This window comes from Buteo buteo, chromosome 6 (assembly GCF_964188355.1).
Source record: "Buteo buteo chromosome 6, bButBut1.hap1.1, whole genome shotgun sequence".
In the NCBI taxonomy this organism is placed as follows: Eukaryota; Metazoa; Chordata; class Aves; order Accipitriformes; family Accipitridae; genus Buteo; species Buteo buteo.
Genome location: NC_134176.1, coordinates 19943429 through 19971261, shown reverse-complemented (window position 1 = coordinate 19971261; position 27833 = coordinate 19943429). Strand labels below are relative to the sequence as shown.

At 41.3% G+C, this 27833-nt stretch overlaps 1 protein-coding gene across 5 annotated transcripts in view; it reads right to left on the bottom strand.

Moving 5' to 3' along the window:
* Positions 1-27833, bottom strand: part of FOXN3 (forkhead box N3) — a 215850-nt gene that overhangs the window by 56574 nt on the left and 131443 nt on the right. For all 5 annotated transcript variants that reach the window (XM_075030009.1, XM_075030013.1, XM_075030014.1 and 2 more), the window contains exon 4: positions 21084-21148. In XM_075030009.1, the coding sequence (XP_074886110.1) occupies positions 21084-21148 (65 nt within the window). The remainder of the gene's footprint in view (positions 1-21083; positions 21149-27833) is intronic.

The window sequence follows — 27833 nt, the reverse complement described above, 5'->3', positions numbered from 1 at the left end:
GGGCAAAGGAAAGCCACTGGGAAAGTCAAAGTTGCCAGCTGAAGCCTTGCATACAAATGGTGCACTGTCACAGGATTTGCCTTGTGCAAAAGCCCAGCAGAAATTCAGGCAATGCATGAGTCGTTTCTCTACTGCATCTCTTGAACATTAAACTGTTACAGCAAGATCATTTCACCTTCAATTGCTTGCCTCCTCCCCCATTTATCACTCAGTACACCTCTCTGTGTTAATTGCTTTTTAAACATTGCTCACACTTAAAATTCAGACTCAGCCTATACCATTTACTTCCCAATATAACTTGATGTTCCAAGTAAAACACATAATTACTGTATAAAAATTTGTACAAATATAATTAACAATAAGGTGGAAACTTCCCTCCCCCCCTGCAATTCATTTTACAACATGCATGCCCTAATTAAGCTTAAAGTCCCCAATTTATGCTAATATTTTGGAACAAGCTCTTTTTTGCCTGTTCAAACTACAGTTACATGAAAAGGTCTTGTCAGCACTAACTTCCACAGCAAACTCTCAGCCTTTATGGGAAAGTTTTCTTTAAATTTCCTTCACTGAGAACACGCACAGTCTGAAATCCTTTGGCGAAAGCTCCTGTAACTCAACAGACTTCCAGGGGCCAAACAGCTAGTTCTTCATGTGACATAGCTGAACATCACTGCTGGTGTTCTGTCACCTACCAGTGATGACACTGCACTGCGTGTACCAGACATGCAGGTTGGTACCAGGACTCCACACATGGGCAACAAAAAAGTGGCTTTAGTACTCGTATTCATAAACTGTGTACGCAAAACCTTTTATTCTGCTGTATCAGCTGATATACCACTCCCCGAAGCTCCCTTATAAAAGAAGAAGAACAATTAAAACCTGTCAAATTTTAGACAAGGCAACACTGGAACACTGTTCTCTGCATCAACACTGGTAAATATGCACAGTGCAAATCTTGTGCAAATTTTTTTTCTTTATTACTGTGTCCGTGTGAAATCAGGGCTTCCCCAAAAACTAAGCAAAGCAACACTGTTAAAAGGTTAGGGGGGGAAATACCAGGGTTTCCACCTAAAAAGAAATGGTAAAAATTTTCCCAAGACTACTTTTACCAACACCCAGGACTGCTTGCTGTGAACACTGCCTTATACCACAGGCTCAAGTAAGAGGAACTTGTTTGCTTTTATTCTGCTAATGGCTACAGGAGAAAATGACTGCAGGAATTATCATCAAACCTGAAGCATCATTATCTTGAATTTATTTACCCTCTCAGGAAATGTAAATTTTTATTCGTACCTCTGGACAACAAGAAGCTCAGTTCTTCACTGCAAAGTTTAGGGTTAATTGTTCTTGGAAAACAAAGATTTTCAGGAAGAACTGAAGTTGTAAGATGTTCTGGTTTTAGTTCAACAGGATAATACTGACTTTCTTTCCCTTCGAACTGATCTCCCATGTAGTGCTTTGTCACTGCTGATTTTTTTTATTTTTATCTAGCAGCTCAGCTACTAAACTCTTCCTTCTCTACAACACTTGCATCTGTTTCCACAATCTCCCTTCTAGGACAGGACATCCTTGCCTTGGAAAGTGTAAATATGAAAAGCCCATCCTTCTTTCTTGATTCAGTCAGTGGCTGCTGCTGAAATGGAGGCAATTCAAAAGTTCAAACATTTTGAGAGTGCAAGCCTACTTCTCACTTCAGAGCAAGAACTTCGAAGTTGAAGTGGCTGCCACAGTACACGGCAGGTTCAGATGCACAATTCATAGGTGGTCCCAAACTTTTAGTAGTTGATGCCTTATTTGGAGCTTTTGATTAGAGAGCTTGCTAGCTACTGATGGATCCCTCCACCAGCCACAGCAGAGCTTCTGAGCAAATTTAATCATAAATGACCTATAAAATCATCTTTTTATAATGCTGGTACAATGGCATGTGCCTTCCTCTACAATTACATGATTTAATTGAAAGTGGTGGAGAAAGGGGAAAAAAAAAAAGAAAAAGCACAGCTAAGAAACCATTATCAAAACCAGCTAGAGTGGATCAACAATTTGCTCCTGCTGTTTGCCCTGAGCAAACTGGTCAGTGTCTCATGGAGCGGGCACGTATCATCCCCCATAATAAACAACCAAGCTGTGCTAAAACACTGCCAATAATATGCATAGAGCATCAATGCAGCAAAATACTCTGCCAGGGAAGAGAAACTTAGGCTTGCAACAGATGCTGCAATTAAAATGAAAAGAGCTGCAAAGCTACTCTTAATTTCACTCCAGAAGTAAATTGTTTAACTGTAATTAATGATCAGTTTATTAAATAAGCATCAGGCTTTTACGTCATAATTCTCCTAAAATCCTTAGCTGTTACATAACACGTAAGACTGAATTTACATGGGCTACTTTTATTCTGAAACATCAATGTTCATTTATCCATCAGGAGTCCAGCAGGATAGAGTTTACCATTCCTTTTGAAGTCAAATACAATGTGATTTTACTTGCTTTTCAAGATTAGCTCAGTGTTTGCACTTTCGTGTGTCAGGCCAGTTTTAAAGACTCACTTTCAGAAGTCCCTGGAACCCACTGCATTTATCACAGCAACAAAGCCACAGGAAAGGCCTTTTTGTTTTTTTTATGTTTGCCTTTTTTACCCCCTTTGTAAAAGTATAGTACTTTCTAGCATTCTTTTCTTTTCACAGCACTTTTAAGAGACTAACACTCCAACAAAGGCAATCCATTTCATCACATTTACTGAGTCCCAATTGTGAGGAGAGACTATAGATTTGCCAGTGAAATGCTGAAGTTACTATCCTCTGCTAATAAAACTTGCTGTAATACAGTGCAATGCAAATATTTAATCCTAGCTACTTTGCAGAACACAGTAAAAACAAGCACATTCTCAGTGGCGACATCGTTATGCTTTCTAGGGTACTACCAGACATCTCAGCTTCAGTATTAAGAGAGAGAAAAAAACCTTCGAGTTATGCTTGAAAACCCCTAATACATAGTGGAGCAAAGAATCACAGGTTTTATAGCCCTTTCCACTAAGTCCAGAGAACACGAGCAAAGAACAAAATACCACCCTGTCAGCTTTGAGAGAGCTGTTATGCTCTGCTACCCATCAATGCAGAGAATGATTAAGTCTTGATTCCTGGTGCCAAAGACCTTAGATAAAGAAGTGAAGTATTCATTTCCAGCCATGATCACACTTAGCAAAGCAAGCGAGGGAACCAAGAGCAAAGTATGCTCAGCTACTGAAGTTTGTTGTGAATCCCTTGGAAGTAAGATTTCTTTCTATGATGATGTCAAAAAATCCATTATGTGGAAGCACCAGCAGATATTTATTTATCTGAGGTTAGCATGGCTTCATGAAGAAGTAAGAAATACTTAGTTTGGATGACAAATCATTCCACAAACATTATTAATCCTCCAAGCGGTAAATATTTCAGGTTTCAAGAGCCAATTAGAAAGGTCAGCATTTATCTTTTTGTCTGTTTCTAGCCTTAATAACTTTTGCACTCTGCCTGTAGATTAATCATTGAAGGCAAAGATACAGAGGTTTATAAATAGGAAAAATAATCTAGGCATAATAAGAGAGGGTCCAGACTGGACAAAAATTATCTCTACCTGTTCTGGTTTTGATGACTATAGCCTACCTTAATCCAAAATCTAATTATTTGGATTAGATTAGGACAGTGGATTTTCCTGAAATGCCCAGGCAAACCACATGCAATTTCATTTTTGGGGCACATATATTTGGTTGCATTTCGTTTCTGAATCCCTTTTAATTCCGCAAAGGCATTTGTACCTTCTTTTTCGCATGACAGGAAAATTTGTCCCTCTGCAAAAGTTTAAAAAACAAAATCCCTGCCTCTAAACCCAGCAAAAGACTGTTATTTGGCTTTCATTGTTATTTATTTGCTATACCTGGGGCCATTGCAATTACTAAGAATCTGATAAATTCTACAGTTTTTCAGCTGAGAAATATTTTGCAGGGGGATTGGTTTGTTGGTTTTTTGAGGTGGTATGTGCCTATAGTTCCATAAAAAAGGCAAAGTAGCAAGTACAATAGCAGTACCCACCTCTGCCACTGCATGAGATCATTCCACCTGAGACACAGAATATGGGATGTCATGCAGAAGCAAGGATGCATACAAATCAGAGTTATGAATGTACAGTAAGACAGCAAAGAAAGCAAGACTGACAAGATAACAAAAAACATGCCTCCCATGTAAACTTTTTTTTGATTACTAAATGGGAACCTTGTTTCTACACTTACAATAAATACACAATCAGACCCACCTATAACAGGTTTAACACATACAAACTGGTTCCTGGTTAAGTTTGTTCAAGTAGTCTTCATGAAGGAGAACCATTAAGAAATAAGTAAAACTTCTTAACTGCTATCAAAAAATTTCTTTTAAAACTGATGACTCTTTTCTGTATTCTTGAAGCAGAGTCCTCCATCTCACACTGCTAATCTCTACTGATTTGACAAAGACGGTTTTGTTCCTTCCCTGACAGAAGGAGGATACCCAAAATGCATTATTAAGAACAAAATAAAAACAGTTCCCCCAAAACTGTAAACATACATAAACCCCCGTTGCTTAAACAGGGCATATAATTTGGACTGTTTGCTTCCACACAGTTCATAGAGGCTGCACTGAGCAGGCATGTAGAACTTGCAATTTACTTCCAAAACATCCCCTTAGGGGAAGATCCTCGGAGAGATTTCCTAAATGCTAGTTTGTACACTATGTGTTTTAATTAACGTACAGAATAGAAATTACCATTTAGATAAGATAATGCTCCCCAGCCACCCCACCCTTGCATTCTGAAACTCTGCCAGGTTTCTCAGCCCCTCATCTGCTCCTATTTCTAGCAATCCTCAGGCCCTGGTTAGCATTAATTCAGCTGCAGTTGGAGAGTTTCTCCAAGGCAGTCTCTTCAATTCCAAAGTGCATGAACTGCTTAATTTGAGTGCTCTGCGATTCGAGTACTTTAAATAGAGAAAATACTGCAGGAAATGACAGACCTCATAATTGCTTACGTGACTGCTCCAACAGCTGTACGGACAGAGTGAGCTGCACGGGTATGCGCAACCCCAGCTGCCAGTACAGACACGCGAGCAACAACACCTGAGAAATCCTTAGTCTCCTGACTGAAATTTCAGAGACTTCACATGCAAAAGTTCAGGAACCCACAACAGAAGGTGTCACTGGGGCTTGTCACATGGAAGCTAGCCCAGATCTTACACAGCAGCCATGCCTGCAGTGGAGAGTCATACAGATTATTGGAGATAAAAAGATACTTTCTGGTCATGGAAGTACTAATAGGAATTACAACCACTTCACACAGATAATCTGTTGTTCCCCGGTTCCTTTCCCCACTCCTTGGTCACGATGTGCACTTTCTCACTTGACCAAGTGCAGAAAGGTCTTTCATCCCCTTTACCACCTGGCTATTTCTGGTGTTTTGTGAAGCAATCTTGCAGTATGTGTCCACCATCGACAAAGAAAACCTATGGCAAATTTCCTACCAAACTGAGAGACCATGCAATTATTCATTCAGTCCTTCAAAAATCCATGTCCAAAACATTCAGGCAGATACTTAGCAATTCTGGGGCACGTTTCTAGACTATGATGGGAACCTCTTTCAAGGTAGATTTTTTTAAAAGTGTGGATGAATCAAGGAGGGATCAGGGATCCTGTGGCTCCTGCCACACCTGATGTGCACAGGCTTGCCCTGAAGTAGTTGCTCAAACTCTCCATTTAAGCCAGGAGTACTGGTGCTCACCCAAACCAACTAAAAAGGGTGCTGTGTGATTTAATTAGATTACACTTTAAAGTATTTTGAAGATCAGAAGTGCTGTATGTGGCAACCGCTCAGAGTTATCCAAGTAATTTATCATTATTGAAAACATTTCATAATTTTTGAGGACAAAAAAAAATAAATCTAAGGGGTCCTATTTAGACATGTTACATTTAGATGCTGGATACTGCAGGGCAAAGGTCTGTCATTTTGATTTTCTGCAAAGTGCCATGCCACCAACAGAAAAGTACTGCCTGAATAAACTTAGGTATCATAAACTACTTCTATTAGAGTGGCCAGATTATGAAGTCCTAAAAAATGCAAATAGTTTTCTTTGGTAACAGAAACTGACCCAGAGATTCAATTCAGTGAAGGAAATAATAAATAATGACACTAGCATGTGTAATGGGCAGAGGCAAGGGGAACAAACACCTGACTGAACAACTAAGTAACAGAATAATCTTTTTAGTTAAATGGATACCTCAGTCTCTACCTGAGTAGAATCAAAATTTTAGAATGGGTGCTCAGGAGTTCCTTTTTTATTATCCTTCCAGCACCTCTGATAATACAATAAACAAACTCATTCCATCTTATACAGAATTGGCATGCAGCATGCAAAAGCATGGCAGAACCGGTAGTCCAGATTTTCTTACATATACAAACAACTGACCTAAATAAAAGTCATGAAGGTGGCAGAACCAAAAAACCCCAAACCCAACTCCACCCACCAAAAGGTGAAGCACTTAAAAGCTAAGAAATGCTATGTTTGGGTAGATTTGCAGTAGCCCCCCAAATCTCAGTTTCCACAGTTAATGCACTGAATAAAGCAGAAGACTAATGGAAAAAAAAAAAGATTAAGCAATTACATAATAAGAGGATCTGTATCCTAAGTACACGTAACAGGAGAGTTGAATTAAAATTGCATGGCAAGACATAAGCTTTTTTTTTTTTTCCCATCCTATACTTTACTTGTAGTAGACAAATCACTACCAATAGCTAATTAATGTAACTGACAGTCAGCTTTGTCAGTAGAATACATTAAGGCAGAACAGCAGCCTGACGGGGTTCAGCAAGCATAGAAGAAATATGACTTGTGAAACCACTACCACAAAGCAGTGCAGCGAAAGCTGGGACGAATCTTTGTGTTGGTGTAACAAGAACAGCATGTAAAAATCTTCCCAAACTTCAGCATTTGTCCTGAACTCATGAGAACTGGCTAAATCATGAGTCATTTAGGAAACTTAGCACTCAATGTAAAACTGTTCCTTGCCAGCTCACAGAATCGAAGCAGTGAAGAATGTATATCCAAATTCTCAGACAGGTGAGTAGGATGCAATGGGGCATTTCTCAAGACATCTTTAATACTAAGTATAGTTTACCCCAACTAGACCTCATCACCTGGTTTCTCCTTTCATGGGTTTCAATGTTGCTTTACCAATTGCATCTGTTCAAAACAGTAGCTGCTCACAGGACCTGTGGGGTCAAACTGAGAGACTGTTTCCTTTTACAGACCCCCCCTCGCTCTGCCCTTTGCAGGGGCCTCCTGGCACCAGCCCGCTGAGGATCACCACCTTCCCCAAGGAGGGCTGACCACAGCTCCCTGCCGCGTAACCTTAGGCGGCCAGTCTCCTGGCCAAAGGCAACCACCGCCTTCCAACCAGTGAGGACAACGGGAAACCCTCGTTTCTTATTTTGCATGCAGTTTGCATACCTGGAGCTACTTATCACACAGGCTTTTTTTGCTTCTGAATGACCAAATGTCGTGCCTGCAGGGAAGGACTTCTAACAGGCTTCAGCTTGTTGGCTTCCTGTGTAAATTCAACAGCATTTCGCTTCCCAATTTTAGGTTAACGAATACTGAAGAAACAACCTAAATGAAGAATCCAGGAAAGCTGAGGTGTTGAAAAAGATACCTGTAGTAAGACAATGCCTCAAGTGTGTTGGGTCCTATACTTGAACACAACAGGCAGTCCCAAACAGCAGTGCAGGTGGCCGTTTTAACTAGTACAGACATACACGTGGAGGCTCATGATGCTAATTACAGTTATCATACAGTGGTTCACACAATTCATGTCCTTTGACAAGAATATTCCAATTTTCATCAAATTATTTGTGAAGTAGTATTTGTAAAATAACCTAAAATATGTGCAAAGGAAGGCAGAGGGGTTACACATTTACAGACACAGTTGCCCACGTGAGTTAAGAGTTCAAAATGAAACCACAGCTAGTCATTTTCAAACCAGAGTTTTCCAAGGCAGCAGACAGGCAGCATGAACTGCTGAAGCTCGCAGCTCCTCTCCTCTCTCGGGACCCTTGGCCAGCCACTGCAACACTTGGGTGTGCCCCAAATTGCAGGTTACAGGCTTTTCCAAGAAGCAGTTTTAAGATTCTTCGTGTATTGTCTCAAGTCTATAAAGCTGTCCCTCCTCCTGTCAGGCTTACAGAGCACGCTCCCCTAGGATATTATCTGGAAAAGAATTTCAGCTTATAAAACAGGTTTACCAGCTGAATAAAACATCTAGAGGAACTGTATACATTAGGATCTGTTTTCACATAACAGATCTGTTCTAAGGTACATTTTTTCCTTAGCATTATTTTAAACTAATCTTCAGTGGAAAAGATTATTATCCTGCTCCAAGTACTGCCACAACATCTCTACTTGTTCAGATAAACTAAAAAACCCAAGAGATGCCTTTAGTTATATGCAAATCTCATTAATTTTCCTCCTCTTGCAAAATAAATATTTAAGATTTGTTGTTGCAGTTAATCACAGAGAAAGCAAAATATCAATAAAAAAACTCAGCAATGTTTGTTTTATAATCTTTGCTCACTGTCCTCCCAAGAGTGGAAACTAAGGGCTACCTGGAAGAGCTTAATGTGTGTCACTCTTCAAAAAAAACCACCTACATGTAGACAGAGGGGGCATCTCTAAAGATAGCAGTCAAATCATGAAATGTTTACAATATAAATCATGACACCACCAACCTATATACATTTGCAAGTCTGGCAAGAGAGTAACTGCTGATCCTAGCAACAGAATTTCAGAAGGATTCATTTCAGAAATCTTCCAGTAAATTTGGATCCTGTTCTTCAGAAGTAATTGGAGCTCTGCTAACCCCATCATGACTGAACAGAAAAGCCAGGGAGTTGTGACCTTGCAGTACCATGTGCTCGCTAGGTTCTGTTCCCATCCAGTTCTGCCCTGTCTCATTTCTGCCTCCAAGCATTAAGCTGTTCAACAGATGGTATGGGGAAATTAAGGGTTTACTGAGTATTTTGAGTATCAATTTGAGTAGACTGTACCAAGCTGTTTCTCTTGCTTTTCTGTACGAAACTGCACTCTTGAGCACTCATGTTGTACACCAGGTTGCCTTGTCAGTGATTAATACTGTCCAAAGCACTAAAACCAAGCGTCAGTGCTGTATTCTGTACTGGTCGTTGTCAAAACCCTACTCAGACACCAGTTCACGTGTTTCAGGCTTCATCTTCTTACAAATACTACAGGAGCAGGCACAGTAAAAAGGAACTATCTAGAAAAAGCAAAACCAAATAGAAAACCTCAGAGACTGACTACAACCCAAATAAATAAATAAATAAATAAATAAATGTCTCTAATTTCTGAATTGATCATGCATCTTGGCCAGCATTTGCTATTTTATGCTTCTAAGCCACTAATTCATTTCTACAAGTTTGAAAATGTAGACCTAGTTATTCTTACAGTTTATTAGTGTGACCAAGGCAAGTTGTGATATTATTAAAACCAAAAAAATTCCCTCCTCTCTCACCAGCCACTATAGCAAAATTTGCAAGAGACAGATCCAGAAGTATACCTTGACCTCTCCAGACATCATACAGCAAATAAAGTGTCTTCTACCTACAACAAATACAGAAACCTGTCTTTGGTAATAGAGTAAGTTGCTACTGACATAATAACATCCAGGGGAAAAAGTCAACACAAACTCATGGTAGTGTTTACACTAATTGAACTAATTTATTTTTTCAAAAAAACCCAAACAACTTTACAAGACACCTAATATTTTTAACTCCAAATTGCCCTAAGCATTAGTAATGTCAACTGCAGTGATCAAAACCGGAACTGCTTGAAGGGGAGAGGGGAGGAAAAAATCATTAAGGGAACAACTTCAGAACAGGGTTATTCGTTAGTTATTTGTATATGTAAGAACAGGGTAGATGCACCAAATCTCTAGCACAAGAAGCGATCCTTTTCTACGTAACTGTGTATTTCTTCATACATGTTCAATGTATTAGATAACCACACATATTTGTATTTAAATGCTTTCATTTAAATATACACACAGGCACAGACATATTTGTACACACACAGCTGATCAGGTGGTCTGGCCTTAACTATTTTATTTTTTCATCTCCAGGCAAAACGACTTATTGTTCTTATTTCTCGGGAGGAAACAACTTACTTAATAAATTAGCATCAGAAACTGAGTGCTGAAATGCAACATGTGGTTCACACAGCAGCATATCCTATTTTATTAGAAAGAAAAACAATGTACATATTCATTAAAAATAAATAAATAATGTTTAAAAGCTGCAAAGCATGGATATACTGTAGAAATATGAAAATGAAAGATACGCGGGAAGTGTTCTTAGTATCTTCATTCAAATTGGGCATATATGTAAAAATCAGGACTGGAATTTCCCATCACTGTATGAACAATTTTAATTTCAATTTCACTTTATCCTTCACCTTATTGTGCACTAGAGAGCAGTATGATGGGCTAGATATAGAAATAAATACTGTCAAGTGGGAAAGAGAATTTATTACCTTTATTGTATGCAATTGCAAGCACTGTGAGACTTTGACCTATAAAGAGAAAGGAAACTAAGAGAAATAACATACAAGATGAAGCCAAGGATCCTATAATGGTATTTCCAAATTGACAGAGGTTGTCCTGAGATAATTTAAAGAAAAGTCATGTTTTCTTTGCTAATTTGTGATTGGTATTAAATGCATTAAAGAGAGGATAAATTCTTTTACCAGCCTAAAAGTCTTACAGACTCTTCCCAAAGGTCACCTTTTTAAGAAAATGAGAGTTTATCCCATTCTGCTGATTAGAGAGGACTGTTTTGTAAAAGCTCATCCTTCAGGATCCGGATGCAACTTATCTTTCCTTTACGAAGGGGGAGGTATGCGAGCAAGAAGCGCTGTATACAGTAGGTTCATGCTCACAGCCTACTGCCTTGGCAGGTGTATTTCAAGTGGCTTGAAACCAGTAGTGTAAAACACTACTTATCCCAAAAGGCTCCCTAGCTTTGGTTTGGTGGTTTCTGAACATACTGTGTTTCTACTGATAAAGAAAAAAATTCTGCCTCCCTCCCTCTTGAAGTCCCAGTTCAGTTTTGGGTCTGTTATAAATTGCAGGAAAATGAAGTGGTGCATTCACAGTTTTAAGAACCAACTTGGCCATCCCAGAGCTCTGCATACCCTCAAGTGTACCACTGAAGAATTTATAGTGGTAAGATTTATTCCAATACCTGAAACCAACAGATTTTTTTTCACATTTAGCTTAAATAACGCACAGCAGTGAAATGTGCAAGCCACTGACCACCCTTGCCATTTAAGATAGCCTCTATTTTTCTGAACTGTTCAAATAAAATTAAGGTATCTTAGTAATATGTAATTTCCATTAATTTGCCATTTCTTCTAGATGTTTAAGAAATGCCTTTTATATAACCAAGAACTTACCAATCTTTAACCAGCAGCACACAGATCTGCTCTGACCAGCAGGGAGAAATTCTTAGCATGTTACGAGAGGAAAAATTATTGCCAATGTCAACCATGAACATCATCAACACAGACAGCATACAAAAAACCACAAGACATGAACAGCACTTGGACTTCATCACCACTGTTTTTCCCCTAATGTTCTTCTGTTTACTAGTTATGAAGCCTTGGCTTCCCCAGGGATCCAAAAACATGTAACTGCCCACTACACAAGCAGGTCATAGTAAGAGAGCATCTTAAAAATTCCCAGAGCTTCTGTTTTAATTCTCTCAATATAGGTCTGTCTCAAGAAACCTGACATGTAGGCAAGGAACAGCCCAACTTGACAACAGCTTTCCCTTTCTCATAGAAATCCGCACATCACCAAAACTGCTCATAGCAACACAACTGCAATATTATTATTTAAGTAAACTCCATGTAAAGCACAGGCTTATGCCTGTCTCGTAGCTGTGCTCTCAAACAGAATCTAGAATTATGAAAGCTAAGATTACTTCTAATATCAGCCACCTTCACATCTTAGGAAAGCCAAACATTCACAGGCTCTCAGCATGGAGCATATGCTCCAGCTCATCAGCCCAGAGATTTTGATGGCAATAATCACAATAATCTCACAGTTAGAGAAAATAAATCTTTACATACTCCACCATTTTCCGAATTGCCATACAAATGTTACTGCTAGTTTCTAACCGCGACTTGTTCAGAGAACTGCTGTTGTAAAATGGGATCTAACTGGTGCTACGCTACGTCCCTGTCATAGGCCACTGAAATTTCCTACTCCAAGCCCCAGCCCAGCCAGAGGTGGCCTGGCCCCAAATTCCACCTACAGAAAAGGTTTGACACCAACTGCTGCCAGACTTGTCTCCGTATCTGCAGTGATCACACCCAGGACTTCCCAGCTACACGACAGTGCCTTAGCAGATGCTCTCACTGTGCCACCGGGCATGCAGAAACCCTGGGCACTGGCAAACAACCCCCGTGCTCTGAGCAGACTGTAGCTCCTGCTGGGGAAAGGAAAACATTGATGGAATCCTGGATGTATGGCACTCCTGGTAAAGGAGAAAGCCGCTGAACAGGAACTTGCCATTTCTCTTGCTGTATCTAGTCTACATCTTCCTTCACTGAACTGAAACCCAAGGGTGGCATGGTTTTCCATTTGTAAGTCCCACAGATGTGTTTGGGGGTGGGGCGGGACATGTCTCTGGACACCTGTGCCAATCCCTACAGAAGGGCCAGTCACAGGAAATACTTTTCCTAAAAAAGCTGAGATCAGCTAACGGCAATTTAAAGGAATTAGATTCCAATGTTCAAGTCGCAAAGTCACAGTCACATCACCTGCAGGACCAAACTGAAAAGAAGCTAAGAATGTATCTGAAGCTATTTAGCAGCATCCTTGGAGCAACACTAACTGTAGATTACCTCAGCACTGAACTCTGGTTAAGGACCATCCAACTCCTCACCTCCTCCGTACTTTGGTTAGCATCCCTGTTCTTTCCTACACTTACACTAGTTATTGAGGCAGCCAGGCCAGCACTGCGGGGACTTGCAGCAGCAGCAGCAATTTCTCTCTTCGGTGTGTATTGCAAAGTGCTGTTTTACTGCCACGGCTCACGCAGCAGTTGACACTGAAGGTTGAAACGGGCAGGTACACACAGATGTATCCCCTCCTTTGCCCAAGGTTAGCACTGCGGTAGGACTTGCCTTGCAGCACTCACCCACACTGTCCAGTTGGCAAGGAAAGTAAACAAAGCCAGTAAACTTCATCTTGAGTCACTCAGAAGTAATAATTTCAAAAGTCACTACGCAGGACTGTTAGAAAATAAGCAAAATTATCTGTAAAGACAGCAAAGACACCTATGCAGATCTAAAACTTAAGTTACTAAGTTTAAACACAGTAGGAATTTAACTTATCTTCGTGTACGTTGCAATGTGATCTACTATCAATGACACCTGTTTGCCGTAGTTCGGCTTTCTTCCATCTCAACTTTAGAGGCCAAAGGTAGCTCAGATGTTTTGGTCAGAGGGAATATAAACAGCCAGTGGTCACATTTCCTTACTAATGGCTCTAAGATCAATGTTAACAGGACCACACTTCAGGCACTTAATAAATTACAGCTTTTGCCATTGTCTTACACACTCAACTAGAAAAATAGGAATAAAAAGGCTATATACATACTGCACAACTAATCCATAGCACCCTATATAAAAAAAGTCCTACACAGAACACAGAGCTAAAATGTCACACTGAAGTGACCATTTCTGTATGAATCACTGCAAAATGCTGTCTTTCACTGGGTTTTTATTGAATGCACAGTGTTAAGCCATTTTAAAATCCTCTCACAAACACAAGCCCTTACCAGCACCCTCAGGACCCCAGCAGCCCCACTAGGGTTTTACCCACTTTCCCAAACAAAGGAGAGCTCTGCTGTTCAAATTACTCCCTTAGAGACACGGTGCACAACCCCTCTGACTTAATTCTACTTTTTCAATAACACCACTGCAAACGCAATGAATGCTAATAATAAAAAAATTATTCAAATATTTGGTCTCTATGGAAGCACCCCATGAATCATCTTCCTGAAAAGAAAATCCTAAAGAGATTGTCAGGTACCCTTCATGGGAGATGGGGAGGATGAGAAAAGGCGGGGGGGGGGGAAGCTGATTTAAATAATAATGCCACGTGAATAAAGAGTGATTTATTGTAACAAGGAGACATAGTAGCTTTGCTGTTCATTGAATTGGTTGACCAAAGCCAAGTCACCAGCAAACATAGAGCATGACTGTCACCACAGTTTCAAGGAGGGTGGAACAGGAGCTTGGAGAAGCAAAATTTGAAGATAAAACATGGTGAAGTCAAAAAGTTTGGTGCTCTTCTGATTAAAGCAACCAAATTGGAACTAATCTGGACACTCAAAACCCCAGGTCTCCATACAAAACAGTCATTTATGGAGTTAAACAGCCCATTTCTTATAGTGCATCTCTAAGAGTAAGGAGCTTAATTGAAATTTCAATGGGAAAAAACCCCACCCAAAATCTAAACCACATATCCCTGCAAAAGATAACAAACAGCACTGTTGCTTTTCACAGTTAGGTTGCCCCTGTTTAAGGTTTTCCCATTAGTGGAGCATTGGAATATGATACAGAGCCAATATTTTGTAGACTGACAGCTCAGGGCAGTGAGAACTACTATTATTATCCTCATTTCACAGAGCAGAAAACCAAGGAATCATAAGCCCAAAGCAAAAAAAGTATTTAGATTGTTGGGGATCATGAGACATCCAAATGCACATTAGGAAACAATGTTTAGTTGGATTTGGGCATAAGGGTCTTGCCCAAGATTCTGTTACAGATCACAGCACCTAAGTCTGGACTGTCTTGCATTTCTTTTGGCCTTTCTCCTTATGGTCATCATTACATTTAAGTATTATAAAATATTAAATTATCTGTAATATATATGCTACCTTGCCAGGTTGGTTTTTGTTTGCACCTCTAGGTAGTAGAAGAAAACAGAGCATTTCTCTCCAAGTTTGGTTTTCTTTTGAGGTATTAAGACATGCAATTCTGAAAGTTAAATGCACATGAGACTTACTGAATCCTCTTGTCTTTCAGCTCTCCCCTGCTCCTCCTCTTCTCACCCCCGTTAGCACCAGCAGGTATGGATACCTTGTGTTCCTGGAAGGGCTGCACCTCTCCCCCACATGCCCAGGACTTGCACCTGTCCTGCTCATGCAGTGGGAAGAGCAGGCGAACTGAATTTCCACCAGAAGAAAGAAGCCCACTATGCCTGCAGGGGCCCTCAGGTATTTGTTGGTAGGCGCTGACAAACACATCCCAATTGTTCACATTATTAGAGAGCAAATGCATGTGGCTGCACGCATATAGGCATCTTCTCTTTGTGACCTTGTTGTCAACTTCCATCTTGAAGGTAATGAGAACAACTCCTCCCAGACCTCTCCAGAGAAAAGACTGAGTAGCTTGGATGGGCAATACCTGTTGTTCAAAGAAACCGTTCCCTACTGTTGTTACATTTTTATCCTCATGTCACTATTAAGATGAAAACGCAGGCTGAACATCTTCATTTATAAGAGCAAATGATTCTAATTTAGCCTTCTCAAGGGAAACCAGAAACAGTTGCCCCTTTTCTGCCTCCTGCCTGCTGGCTTACTTCCACCTGAACAAGCACCTCTATTAATAGCTAACACTTGGAAATGTGAAGTCCCAAATCTGCTCTCATTTCTTACAACTACTCAATGGACAATGGATTAAACAGCCTGTTTGGTCATTTCAAGGATTCTCAAGCTTACTAGAGAAGAAAAAGATCTCTGTACAAATGTGTGCACGTGTTCATAAACGAGCTGGTTACCCATCCTTTTACGTAGGATTTCTCAGGTCTGGTCTGTCCACATTTCATACAAAATAAACTTTCTGAACTAGAGATGCAATTTTCTTGCTCTCTCAAATAAATCACCATTCTCAACCAAGAATAAAGTGATCCGTGTGCTTTGGCAATTTCCTTAAAATCTCACGTTATGGTCAGGTATCAGATGTCAGTACACTAACAAGTGAAAGCCACCATCTTAGATTGAGGGCATCAAGGACTGATGCAGCAGCAGTGCCCAGGGTTTCCATCTCCGCTCTGCAACGAACTGCAGAGTCACTGTCTCATGCTGGTTTTGGTGATACCTGACCCTCCGAAGACAGTGTCTTCCAACTCTTTCCTGCCAGAGCTCCTCACAGGCAGTGCCAGCTACAGCTATGGCAGTTGGACCAAGGCAGATCACACATGGGCTGCTGGAAACATCAGTCAGAGATGAAAGTGTCTCATACAGTGCTCTCCCAAAGAAGAGGGCAAGCCATCCCCATGTTAGCATCCTATCACTTGCTCTGTTCTGGAGCATGAGGATGCCTGTTCCCTGCAGCCAATGGTAGAGAGTGAACAAAGCAGCTTGTGAGGTCTGGGAAAGACAATCCCTCCTTTCTCAGGCTCCCTCAGCCAAGAGGGACTGGAGGCCACACGCGACTCCTCACTCCTCCCCTCCTGTGTTCTGTGAATGGGAAGGGATTTTTGCCAATCTTTTTTTCCATCCTAATTAAAAGAGAATCATGGCTTGAAAGGAAAGCCATGCAGTCTGGACTCAGTTCACTGACTGCTGCAATCCTGTTCACAGGTGTGAGTCCAGGTCTGCAGGATCTCTGGAGCAAGAGCTCATATCTTTGATTTAACATCCACAGGCAGCAGATTTAAACTGTACTGATCGTCAGAAGAGGAAGTGTAGGACTTTGCTCACAGAAGAAAGCAGACAGCAAGGCAAGGATGTTTGTACCTCCAGTTGGTTGGGAACTGCTGGAAGCAGCAATCCAAGGTGGACCATTTAGTCACAGTGATGAGGGCCACCTCCGTTTTCAGCTCCAACAGCAATAGGGACTGGATGACCCAGGTTCACTTTCCTTCCCTAATCACTAACTCTGCTACCATGAGGGCCTGCTTCTGCCAGGCTTTGACTAGAAACTCGGGAAACTTACCCAAGAATGGCATTAAGCCTGGCAGACGTGTACTTGCTGTAAGCCAGAGGGGAGGCGTTGTTTTGTGTCAGCCACTGCCCAGTCATGGGGCTCTCACATCTTCTGGGGCAACTCCTGCAGCTCTTGCACTCATTTCAAACCCCACTGCAGCAGCAACAGCAGATGCAGATCACTGTTTTCACTGCACAGCGCTCTGTTTCTGTGCCAGCTGTAATTACACCCACAACCACCTTCTACATATGCTTCCTTGCAACTCAGGACAGGACAAATTCAATAAAAGACGACATAGTAACACGTTGCATTTAGTTTAGTGTGAGGGCAAATAAGACAAAAATAAGAGTGGTAAGTTCGGTATTTTTTTTCCTCAAAATGAAAGTTTTATCTTTAAGAAACAAACTCCAAACCCTCCACAGTCCAGCTACATCTTACAGGTGGCACTCAACAGCTGGAATTTATAGGACTGCTGCTAAAAGTTAATTTGCAAATGTATTTTTAATTTATTCAGGGAGAATATTAGGTATCTTGAGAGCAAAATAGTTCTATTATTACCATTGATCTGTGAGCAACTGCATCCTCAAGTCTATAACATGAGCTTAACACCCAAGACCAGAGCAGAGACAATGAAACTGACCTTATATGAACACAATGCATTAGTTTCAAGGTCTTGAAGTTAATGTAATTATGTCCCCACCTATCTCACCTAGCACAAGTTCCTGAAGAGTTTAGAATACGTCTAAACCTTTTGCACTGTAAAGACTTTTTTCTGTCATATATTTTATTAAATAAAAATTGATGTGTTATGACAGCTGAGAACAGAAAAAACAGTGGGAACAAAGGCTCTCCATATAGAAAGTTTAAAAAAATTAAGCCAAGATTTGAAACAAAAACACATATGTACAATAACAAGTTACAAAAACCGACAGCAAAAGTAAAGCAGTAAGAGCAAAAACCTGTTTTATCTGGGAATCCTGAAGGCTGGAATGCAGCAATATCCACAGAGGTACAAGTAAGTTTTGAGAGAAGGTATCAGAGTCTGGTAAGGTGAAGGTCCTACCTATATTAAGCTCTGCATAGGACTTCATGAGAAGACCAAAGAACACGAGGATATAAGGAGCAATCCTTACCCAGTAGAAGGAGCTCAACATTTCAAAAAGCACCTGAGCAGGTGACTTAACACAAGAAGTCAATTTATTGTTTCTTTGTTTTGATTAGAGAGTTATTGCTAGGAACAACAGTACCATGATCCTCAAAAAGAAACTGAGGTAGCTGTCTTGTATCTAATAAAATCATAGTCAAAAAGAAAATGGCATATAAATATTTTGTTCAAAATTCTTCAACAAAGTACAAGCAAAGATAGCCATAAAGGAACACAGAATTAATCCTGCTCATGTCAAAGACATTAAGGCCACAGAATAGCACCAATGAATTTTAGCTTCCCTTTCTCTTCCTTTGCTATTTTGAGGTACACAGATAACTGGTTTCTCAGTCACTTTCTCTGGAGAGATATGTTAAATGCTTTACAATGGTTAAGATTACTTTGCCAAATAGTTCAGATATAAAATGAATGGAAACCAGGAGCATCTACAAGTCTTTCTTGGCTAAAAAAAGTACGACTTACATTGCGGAATTTTTTTCTCTTCATTCCCCAGACCAGAAAATGAGCATTTTCCTTAACAACTCAGAAGAAATGAGGTGTGACAAGTGCACATGAATATCACATTTACTAAAATTTCAGAACTATTCTGTATTATTGTCTATAACACACCCTGAACATTCTTTTCAAATGCAGCAAAACATTTATCAAGTAAAAATAATTTAAAATCCCTTTGTTACCTAAACTTTTGCCAATCAAAAGGCAGTACTATGATTTGAAACCAATAATTGAGTCAATTTTTCATTCTCCTGTTTGCATGAAGCTGGATATAAGCACTGGAAAAAAATACTTAAGATGGTCATGTAAGGTAGGACTCGACAAACCTCTCCACCCCCTCATCTCACACCTCCCTGCACCCACTAGCATTCCTCTACACAGGTCTTTTGGAAAAAGACAGTCAGAAGCAGCAAAGAGGTGGATGCACTATTTCCATACAACCTGCTGAAGCCTGTATGTGAAACAGCTTATTGTAGGGAACAATGAAAGACAGAAAGAAAGACAGAAAGAAAAAAACAAAGGCTTGGTTATTTTCTTTTTAAAATTAAAACCAGGAAGTATTAAAAGATTACTTTATTGAGGTTTTTCTTCATGCTTTCTCATCCTTCCAACCTCAGTCATATCATGCATATTAGAGTTCAAATTGGCTTGGTTTTCCACTTGAAATGGCAACGCAGAATGCCAACTCAGTTAAAGGTCTGTTAGGCTTTTTTAATTGCTTGAAAAGGTAGTCATCTCTTTTTCTCTATTTCTTTAATATGCTGAAATGTTTTGGGCTTTTAGGTTTTTTTCCCAATTGGGAAGGCAGAGGAGGGCAGATGAGAAGAGGGTGGAGAACAGCATACTATTCTTTATTGGGAAAAGGCTTTTAGCAACAACTGAGATAGGAAGGACTACAAAAGAGTTGTTCTTAATTCCTGAATATCTTGCATCACAAGAAGGGGTAAAACATTTGTGCCATACAGACTTGACAGAATAGTTTACATTTTATGAACTCAAATTATGAAGACTGTGTATGTGCAGGTACACATTTAAAACCAGAATTGTTGAACAACTGAAAACAAATCAAGCATATCCATTCACAACAGTTTCTTTTGTTCTTTACCCCCCAAAAAAATTAAAAACTCTAAATCTTTCCATTAGGAAGGACTGCAAAGGTAGCAGATCTATCCCATCAAGACTAAAGCCAAAAGCTGCCAAACTCTACAATTTATACCATCTCCTAGTGTTAAGAAATAATCTGAATGCTTTAACGTAATTAAAGTTTGTTTGAACAAATCTTAGTATATATATTAAATAACAGAATGATGCAAATTCCTAAGTATGTGCAAGGAATCAGTTGAAAAATATTCTCCGCTAAACTACAGATGCTGGATTACTTTGGTGTGTGGAAGGTGAGCAGTACTGCCTGCCAATTACTTGCTTGTGAGCCTAGTTGTGAGTAAGGCTCCATCCTAGGTGATTTGGATAAGTGTTCCGGAGAACATTATACAGCATTTTCTGCCAGAAAGAAGGCCAGAAAACTCTTGGCACCATGAGAATGAACACAAAACTGAGACACTTCATGGACAAATACTTGCAAAGACCATAAAATCATCCTAAATGGTGTAAGTTAATTTTGCACCAGAGACAAATGCATGCAGTCTGGGGAGACAGCCATCTGTGTTCCCAAGACACTTCCATTAAGAGCGATAGTAGTTCTATGTACTCAATGGCAGAAATATAAACACACTCATCAGTGAATAATGATTTTAAGAAATCTGGTAAGATAGACTGAAGATCTTCACCTATTACAACTGCAGTCATACAGCTTCTGTTTATATTGTCCATCCAATGGAAGTAAGATATTTAATATTCCTCTATGAATATAAGCACCATTAAACATGGTAGGTTTCTTGAGACAAATACTCTGCCACTGTTTTCCCCACTACAACACCACTATCTACCTTTGGGCACATTTTGCTACCAGCACAATTAGGGAGTGAAAGAAAGGATCTCCCTCAAAGAACAACCTCGCTTCATCCACAGAACTAAAAGCGGTATTCCTGGAACATTTCTTTCTGGGCACTCTTTATCCACACAAAGGAAAAAAAAAAAGCCACCCTTTGCCATATTTTACAGTAAGCAAATTAACAATCTGAGGAAAGAAAAAAAGCAGCAACTTTCATAGACTACACTCACTGTATGTAGTAGATTGTCATTTTCAAGGCACCAGATGCGCAATAAAGGAGACAGGTTAAAGGAAACAAAAACCATTTGGTTACTTCTTGCCCAGCGAGTATTACAAAAGCTGTGCAATTTGCAAGAGGTATTTGTTAAGCAGAACAATTACTCCAATATGTAGTATCCATCACCTACCTTGTAGAAGGGCTCCATTTCTCTTGAAAAAGGTGCTTCCTGGCCAAATGGGTGGACCTGATGTGCTAGAGGTAATAAGAAATAAGTGTAAAGAAGATCTCATTTACATTAATCAATTATAAATTACTATTTGCATTAATTCCATTTTGGTTTAAAGCTAATGTAACGTCATGGCATTTTTGCCTTCAAGCAAGGGTTTACAATTTCACGTTAAAAATAGGTTAATTTGATTCAAGATTCACATTCTCTTCACATTCTCTCCTCAGCAAAGCACATGCCCACACTCTCTTAGAGGAAGAGAGAAAAAAGCAATTTGGAATAAATAATAAAAAACCCCTCAAATCAATGTCAAAAATATTTACTGAATTCTCAGTACAGCAACATATACGCCTTTTCCCAAAGCCATCTGCTAAAAACCCAAATGCTTTACGGCTTCTACTCAGCCGTAACAACCCCGGCTAACACATCAACCCAGAAAAGCCTTGGCCAGACACCGGGCGGCTTCTGTGCTTCCACCAGAGCGCTTCGCCCACCAAACCCGCTCACGCGCAGAGGTCACCTGCCGCACCAGAGAAGACACAGCTCAACGAGCTGTCCCGCGAGCACCAGCACTAGCGAAGCTCGGCCCCCGCCGTGCGCGCCTGCTTGGTGACCGTGACGGTTCCCGCGAGACCCCCGGCAGGGCGGTGGCCACGGCCGGCCCTGGGGCACCTGCCGCCCGCGAGCGCCCGCCTGCCCCAAAGCCCTTCCCCGAACTCGGGCCGCCGCCAGCTCCCTCTTTCGCTTCGCCTCCTGCTCGCGCAGAGGCTGCCCGAAGAGAACGGCCTCTGACAGGCCTCTCCTGTGACAAGCGTGGCTGCAGGCGAAGAACGGATTCAAACTCAGGAAAGGGAAGAGGAGGAAGAGGAGGCAACATCGGGAGGATCCTCTAACCTTGTTTCCTTCACTGCCTCGGAGCGGCCCCACGGTGCTGCGGGCAGCAGGACTGCGGAGCACCCGCTCCAACAGCCGGCGGTGTGGGCGGGTCGGAGAAGCGGGGAGGCCATGAGGAAGGGCCTTACGGCCGCCCGCGCCCCTCCTCTCCCGCAAAGGCACCGGAGCACCGCGGCACCCACACCACCACACCAGAACGGCTCTCCTTCCTGCGGCGGCTGTCCCGCGGCCGCGGCCGTCGGCAGAAGGACCAAACTTCCCGGACATAAAAGCCAACCTTGCTCTTTTCTTAACAGCGCAGAGGACTGTCGGCCACGTGCACCCCTCCTCCCACCAGGGCACAGCTTGCCCTGCCCAGAGCCAGAGTGCCACCGCTGCTGCTGCTCTTGCTGCGTGGGGAGTCCTCGCCGGGGGAGGCACTACCTGTAGGAGTTCACTGATCGCATCCGAGGGCTGAGGCACAGCAAGTATTTTAAAAGCACAGTACCCAGGGGAAATACCTAAAAACATGGAAAAGATTTGTAGCAGCGCTGTCAAGGCAGGTGGAAGAGACAGATTGCCAGGGGGGTCGTTCCTGTAGTCATGAAACATGTTTCAAAGCCCTCTAAAGCTTGAAGACAACCATAGGTATTTTAATATACTAAGCTTTTATTGACATTAGTATCACGATGGTATGAAACTATGCCATCAATATATAAATAACTGCCCTATGCCCAAATTCAAGCACAAATTAAAAGCAAGGGACTAAATATCCTTCGCTAAGATTACTGTAAGGCACTCTGCCTTTTTAAGGTAATCCAGCTTCCTCTTTGGATGCAAATCGTGAACCAAGCCCCACACGCCATTTCTGTTCGAAGTTACCTTTGTCTCCTCTTGAGTTGACTACCGCTACGCAAAATGCAATGAAATGAAAACAGATGTTGTCTATTACATTGACAGCATTAGCAAAGTTCTGATAAAATGCCATATATAAAAAAACCACCGCTTTCACAATTATTCTGCAGAGACTCTTGTGCTAACGTATAAAAACTTCACTGTGTTAAAATACAGACTGTAAAAGGATCCAAAGCAATTACATGAGTAATAAAAGCCTTCAATACTCCTGAACAAAAAGGGGGGTTGAGAGAGAGAGAGAGAGCAAAATGGCCGAAAAGAAGTTAAGTAGGTCTACATTTGTAAGTGCTGGAGTGTGCTGGGGCATGCGCTCATCTGAATACACACGCTCACTTCATAGGGCTTAATGTAACCAATTGTTTGCATTCCTTATAGTAAGCGCCAGCTCTTCTAGTGTAGCTCCTCAACTCACATGAAGGTCAAGAGCGGTTGAGGGCATTCACACTCCTGTAGGACAGGCTCACAGTTTTATAGCGCATCAGAGTCCAGGATAATCTCTGGGACAGGACCCATCAAACTACAAGTGGAAACCCATAGCGTAGTCTTCATACTGTACATATTTGCCACAGAAATCAGAAATCACAGCATGGCAACTATATACCTTTCAAAACCCCAAGAAAAAAATGGTGAAATTCTGAAATGAAGCCATAGAAAAAATTTACTCCCAGGCTGCCATATGCCTGTATGTGGGTGGAAGAGGGTTAAAGCGAAGAGAGGGAAAAGCATATATATTTGAATAGACAAAATGTCTCCACTAGAGAAACAAAGCCATAGTGATTTATCTTATTTTCCAACTTGAAAAAAGGCCCAAGGCTCTCATAAAAAACTCCATTTGATTCAGCACAAACCCACATGAACTGAAAAAATTAACTGTGCCTTCCCAGGGAAGGAAGCTAAGGAATTCAGGCATGTAAATAATGTACCGCAGCAACTGGTCAAGCCTTTCAAACAACAAACTTCTGTGTTTGCAGGGCTTTGCTGAAGTTTAGCTATGCCTGATCTGTGTTGGATAAATTCTCTTTCTGTTCCCAAACTTTTGCACGTGAAGTCTCAGATGGTATTAATTATTAAAACATACTTCAAGTTGAGAAATGACAGAGTTAAACTATCTCTCACTTTAAAGTGTTCAAAAGCTGCTTCCTCCCTGTTCCACATTAAGAAACCATTTGAAGAAGTTCATTCTTCTGAAGACCATCTATAATAAAATATTTGGTCCATCCCAGGTGTTTTTTCAAACAAATTGTTTCTTCAGTGTAGTCTGTAAGCTACTGGAGAAAAGTGGCTGGTTGTCCTATAGAAGCAACAGCATATTCCGTATTTAGGCAAAATAAAAATGCAAAATCTGGTTTTAGAATTTCCTTTTATAATCAATACATGCTGTAAGATTAATATTTATGCAATTGGCATTATTGATGGCAGAGTTTTTCCCCAAACTTATGAACTAAACACACTGACTAAAGTAATATTTAATTTCTAATAAATCCCCACACACCTACTAGAAGAAAAGCAGTAACTAGTTTGAACTCTTATATCAGTGCAAAGAAACTTGTGGCCTAACACATTTTCATTATGCACAGGTTTGGACCGACTTAACTCCCACCACAGGGCACTTGGCGGGGGGGCAGGGAAAGATGGACTTGGATCAATCACAAAGACCTGAGATTTCAAATTAACAACTTGAAAGAACATGAATTAGCATAGTTTATGGCCAAGACGACATGTGAAACACCAGCAGTTACCTGTCAAGGACTGTTGGTTTGATTTGCAGAAAATACTGTCGTTACAAGCAAAGGGCTATCCAAGCTGCAACAGTATTTGTAGCAAACACATAAAACAGGATCCAGGGGTGCAAGTTCATGTCCGTCCAGTGCAGAATCCACCTCTCTCTGAAGCACAGTCATTGTCACTGCAGCATCCATGCACCACCACAGGGAGCAAATGAAGTATTCACATGCTTGCTGAAAACCAGCAGCTGAGAGAACTGACGACTAACAGTGTTTAACCCATGAGCATCTGCTTGTGTGAAATGAGGTAAAAGGAGCTAGGAGCCACCCCTGATCAAACCCAACCCTTCCCGGGAATTCACTATCGATTTTTAACAACGAGTGGAACTCGATTTCCACTCAAGGCAAGCGATATACTGTTTCTCCTCTGATGACACAACCAGTAGGAAACTTCGTCACGCTGTAGGGCCCTAGGCATGGGAAGCCGCCTGACCAAAAGCTAGCAGGGATTTTTCTGAGGGCAGGCTTTTCCATAGGAAAATGTTGCTTTGCTGAAATCTAAAACATTCCATGGGAATGTGTTGATTTGGATACCACTTGTGCTGGAAACCAGGCCGACGTGAAGGCTGGCTGGCCAGCCAGTGAGGGTTCGTGGCAGCCGGCCAGCCCAACCAGGAGCTCCCAGGGCATACAGAAGCAATAACGCATGTGAGCGCCCCCCCCGCTTTCAGTATTTCTACCAAAACGTATGCCACGGATTTATAAAAATCTTTAAAAGGTGCACAGGCTTCAAGAGACTTAAAAAAGGAAATACAAATCCTTTGTCTTCTGGAATTCACATTAGAGCAAGGAGACTGCAGTTCTTAAAGCCAAGCACTAAAAAAAAGCCAGGGTATGAATTCTCTCTCACAGTTGCAGTATTTCACAACTATGCCAAAAACTCTCACAGGCCTCTTTGTCAGAGAGGCCTGATTAGTAGATTTAAAAACACCAAACAACTAAAAATTCAAAACAAATTCAATTGTGTGGGACTACACGCCACAATTAATGGATGATGAAAACACAGAAGAAAGGCAATAAATATAGGCCAATGACTGTATTACCAAATATGTCCAGAGGGTGATGGTAAACAGGAGGACAAAGAAAGGGGGGAAAACAAACAAACAAGGCAACCCCCCCCCCCCCCCCCCCCCGAACACACATCAAAGGCCCCTGAAGCTAAGAGCCAGAAGAAGGAAGACTCAGGCAGAGAAGATGCTCCACACATAGCTCGGCCCACCACAGCCAAGAGGTGGTGGGCTCAGCTGCTGGGGCATAGCTGGTGCCAAAGTACACCCTGGCTCTCAGGAAAGCTTAGAGAAGAGGGCAAGACAGCTCTGTAAGGGATAGAACCATGGACGGGGTCAGCTGCAAGCTAACAAGCGGTTGCACACAGTATACCCAACACAGAGCCTGCAGTAAGCAGACAGCTGCTAGACCAGAAACAAACAGGCTGCAGTGACACAGAAGTCCTCCCTCTAGCCCTTACTCGTGGCAAAAATGATGCGCACAAGCCAAAGAAGATTGACTGAAGCACCTCTACATGCAGCTCAGCCCATGGATTTTGCAAAAAGGTGTGGCAGGAAGAAATACAACTCTTCCCCTCCTGACAAGCACAGTAAGTTCCCAGTAATGCAGAACGAGTGGACAGGAGAGCACCCAGTTCACTGCGATCACCACCCTTTGCCCTGGGGTCGATGGCAGTTATCAGGTCAGCAGTACAACTGAAAATTCCCAGGAGCAGAAGCTGCAGCTGCCAGATGAACGGAACGAAGGCATCACTGTACCCTCGCTGCAAGTACTCCATTACCAACCACCCACAGTACAAAATACTTCACTGCAAGTCTCACCTACACCTCTGATGAACAGTGAACTGAAGGAAATGTCAAGGACACCAAACCTAGAAGCAACAAACCATTTTGTCAAAGAGCCTCTTATAGGTATAGAAACCCACCTCCAAAAGTTTCTGAAAAGCAACTAAACCACAATTATTCTTATGTTCAAGCTGCTGAGATAACAATAGCTGTAGATGCCTTTATCTGGCTGGAGTCCATGAAACCCTGTATCCAGTGGCAGGAGGGAAAGATGTTCTTGACAAGTACATTCAGCTCCTGATGCAAGCTGGACTCAAGACTGCTACCATAAGGTATATAAATGGATGTCCAAACAAGCTGGAAAATCATAATTTTTACCATTCCTTGAGAAGTAAATTTAGGATGGGGTGGTAAATGAGAAAAAACTTTTAAACAGTATACTTCTGTGGGAATACAGCATCCCTTGGTGCTGAAAGATGCATAGTACTTCGTTACGGCAGTCACCCTGTGTAAGGCATGAGAAATATTCATCACTACAGCAACAAGCAGCCTTCTTGGCTCCCACGCTACACAAAGACGGTCTGCAGAGCAGCTGCTGGATGGCACGGGAGGAGGTCACTCGGTCCAAAGCACACAGCCACAAGCTTGCAGAGTGAACATGGGACAGACGGCATCTCATTCTGGTTGAGGACTCCTGTAACGCTTGTCAGCTCTTCACTGCTTGCACAGCAGAGCTCAGATCCTTCTATTGCCATATCAGCTCAGTCTTCTACACTCAACTTTAATGCCATTACTGGACAGGGGCTAACAAGACTATTGCACTGCAAAGAGCGGTTAATGCTCTGCACCTGGGTACATAACCATAGTTCTATTAAAGAATTTATCACTCCCATTAAGAATTTTGAGCAATACAGAAGTATTTAGATACTGCCACACCTCTAACACGTGCGATTTGTTAACATGGAAAAAAAAAATTTATAATCCCTGCCAGCAGCTTGCTGTCAGTTAATATCACAATTAGCAATCACCTAGCAACAGGCAAGGAAGCTTCCTCTCCAATCAAAGGGAAAAAACCTCTACTAACCTAGGCTAATGACAATACATTAAAAAATATCTAGAAGGTATGTGTTAAGGTATTTCCTGATTTTAATGAAAACTGATTACTTCAGAGATTTTAAATACATAAACCCATTACTCCATCTTCTCGAATTTTCCAGAACTGACAAAACATTATTCTTAAAGCGATTTATGAATTCACAACACTAATTTTTAATTTATGAAGGCTGATCTAATATTCTGGTAATGCTTCTCTTTCCTCTGCAATTCCCTCTTTTATTGTCTCTCGG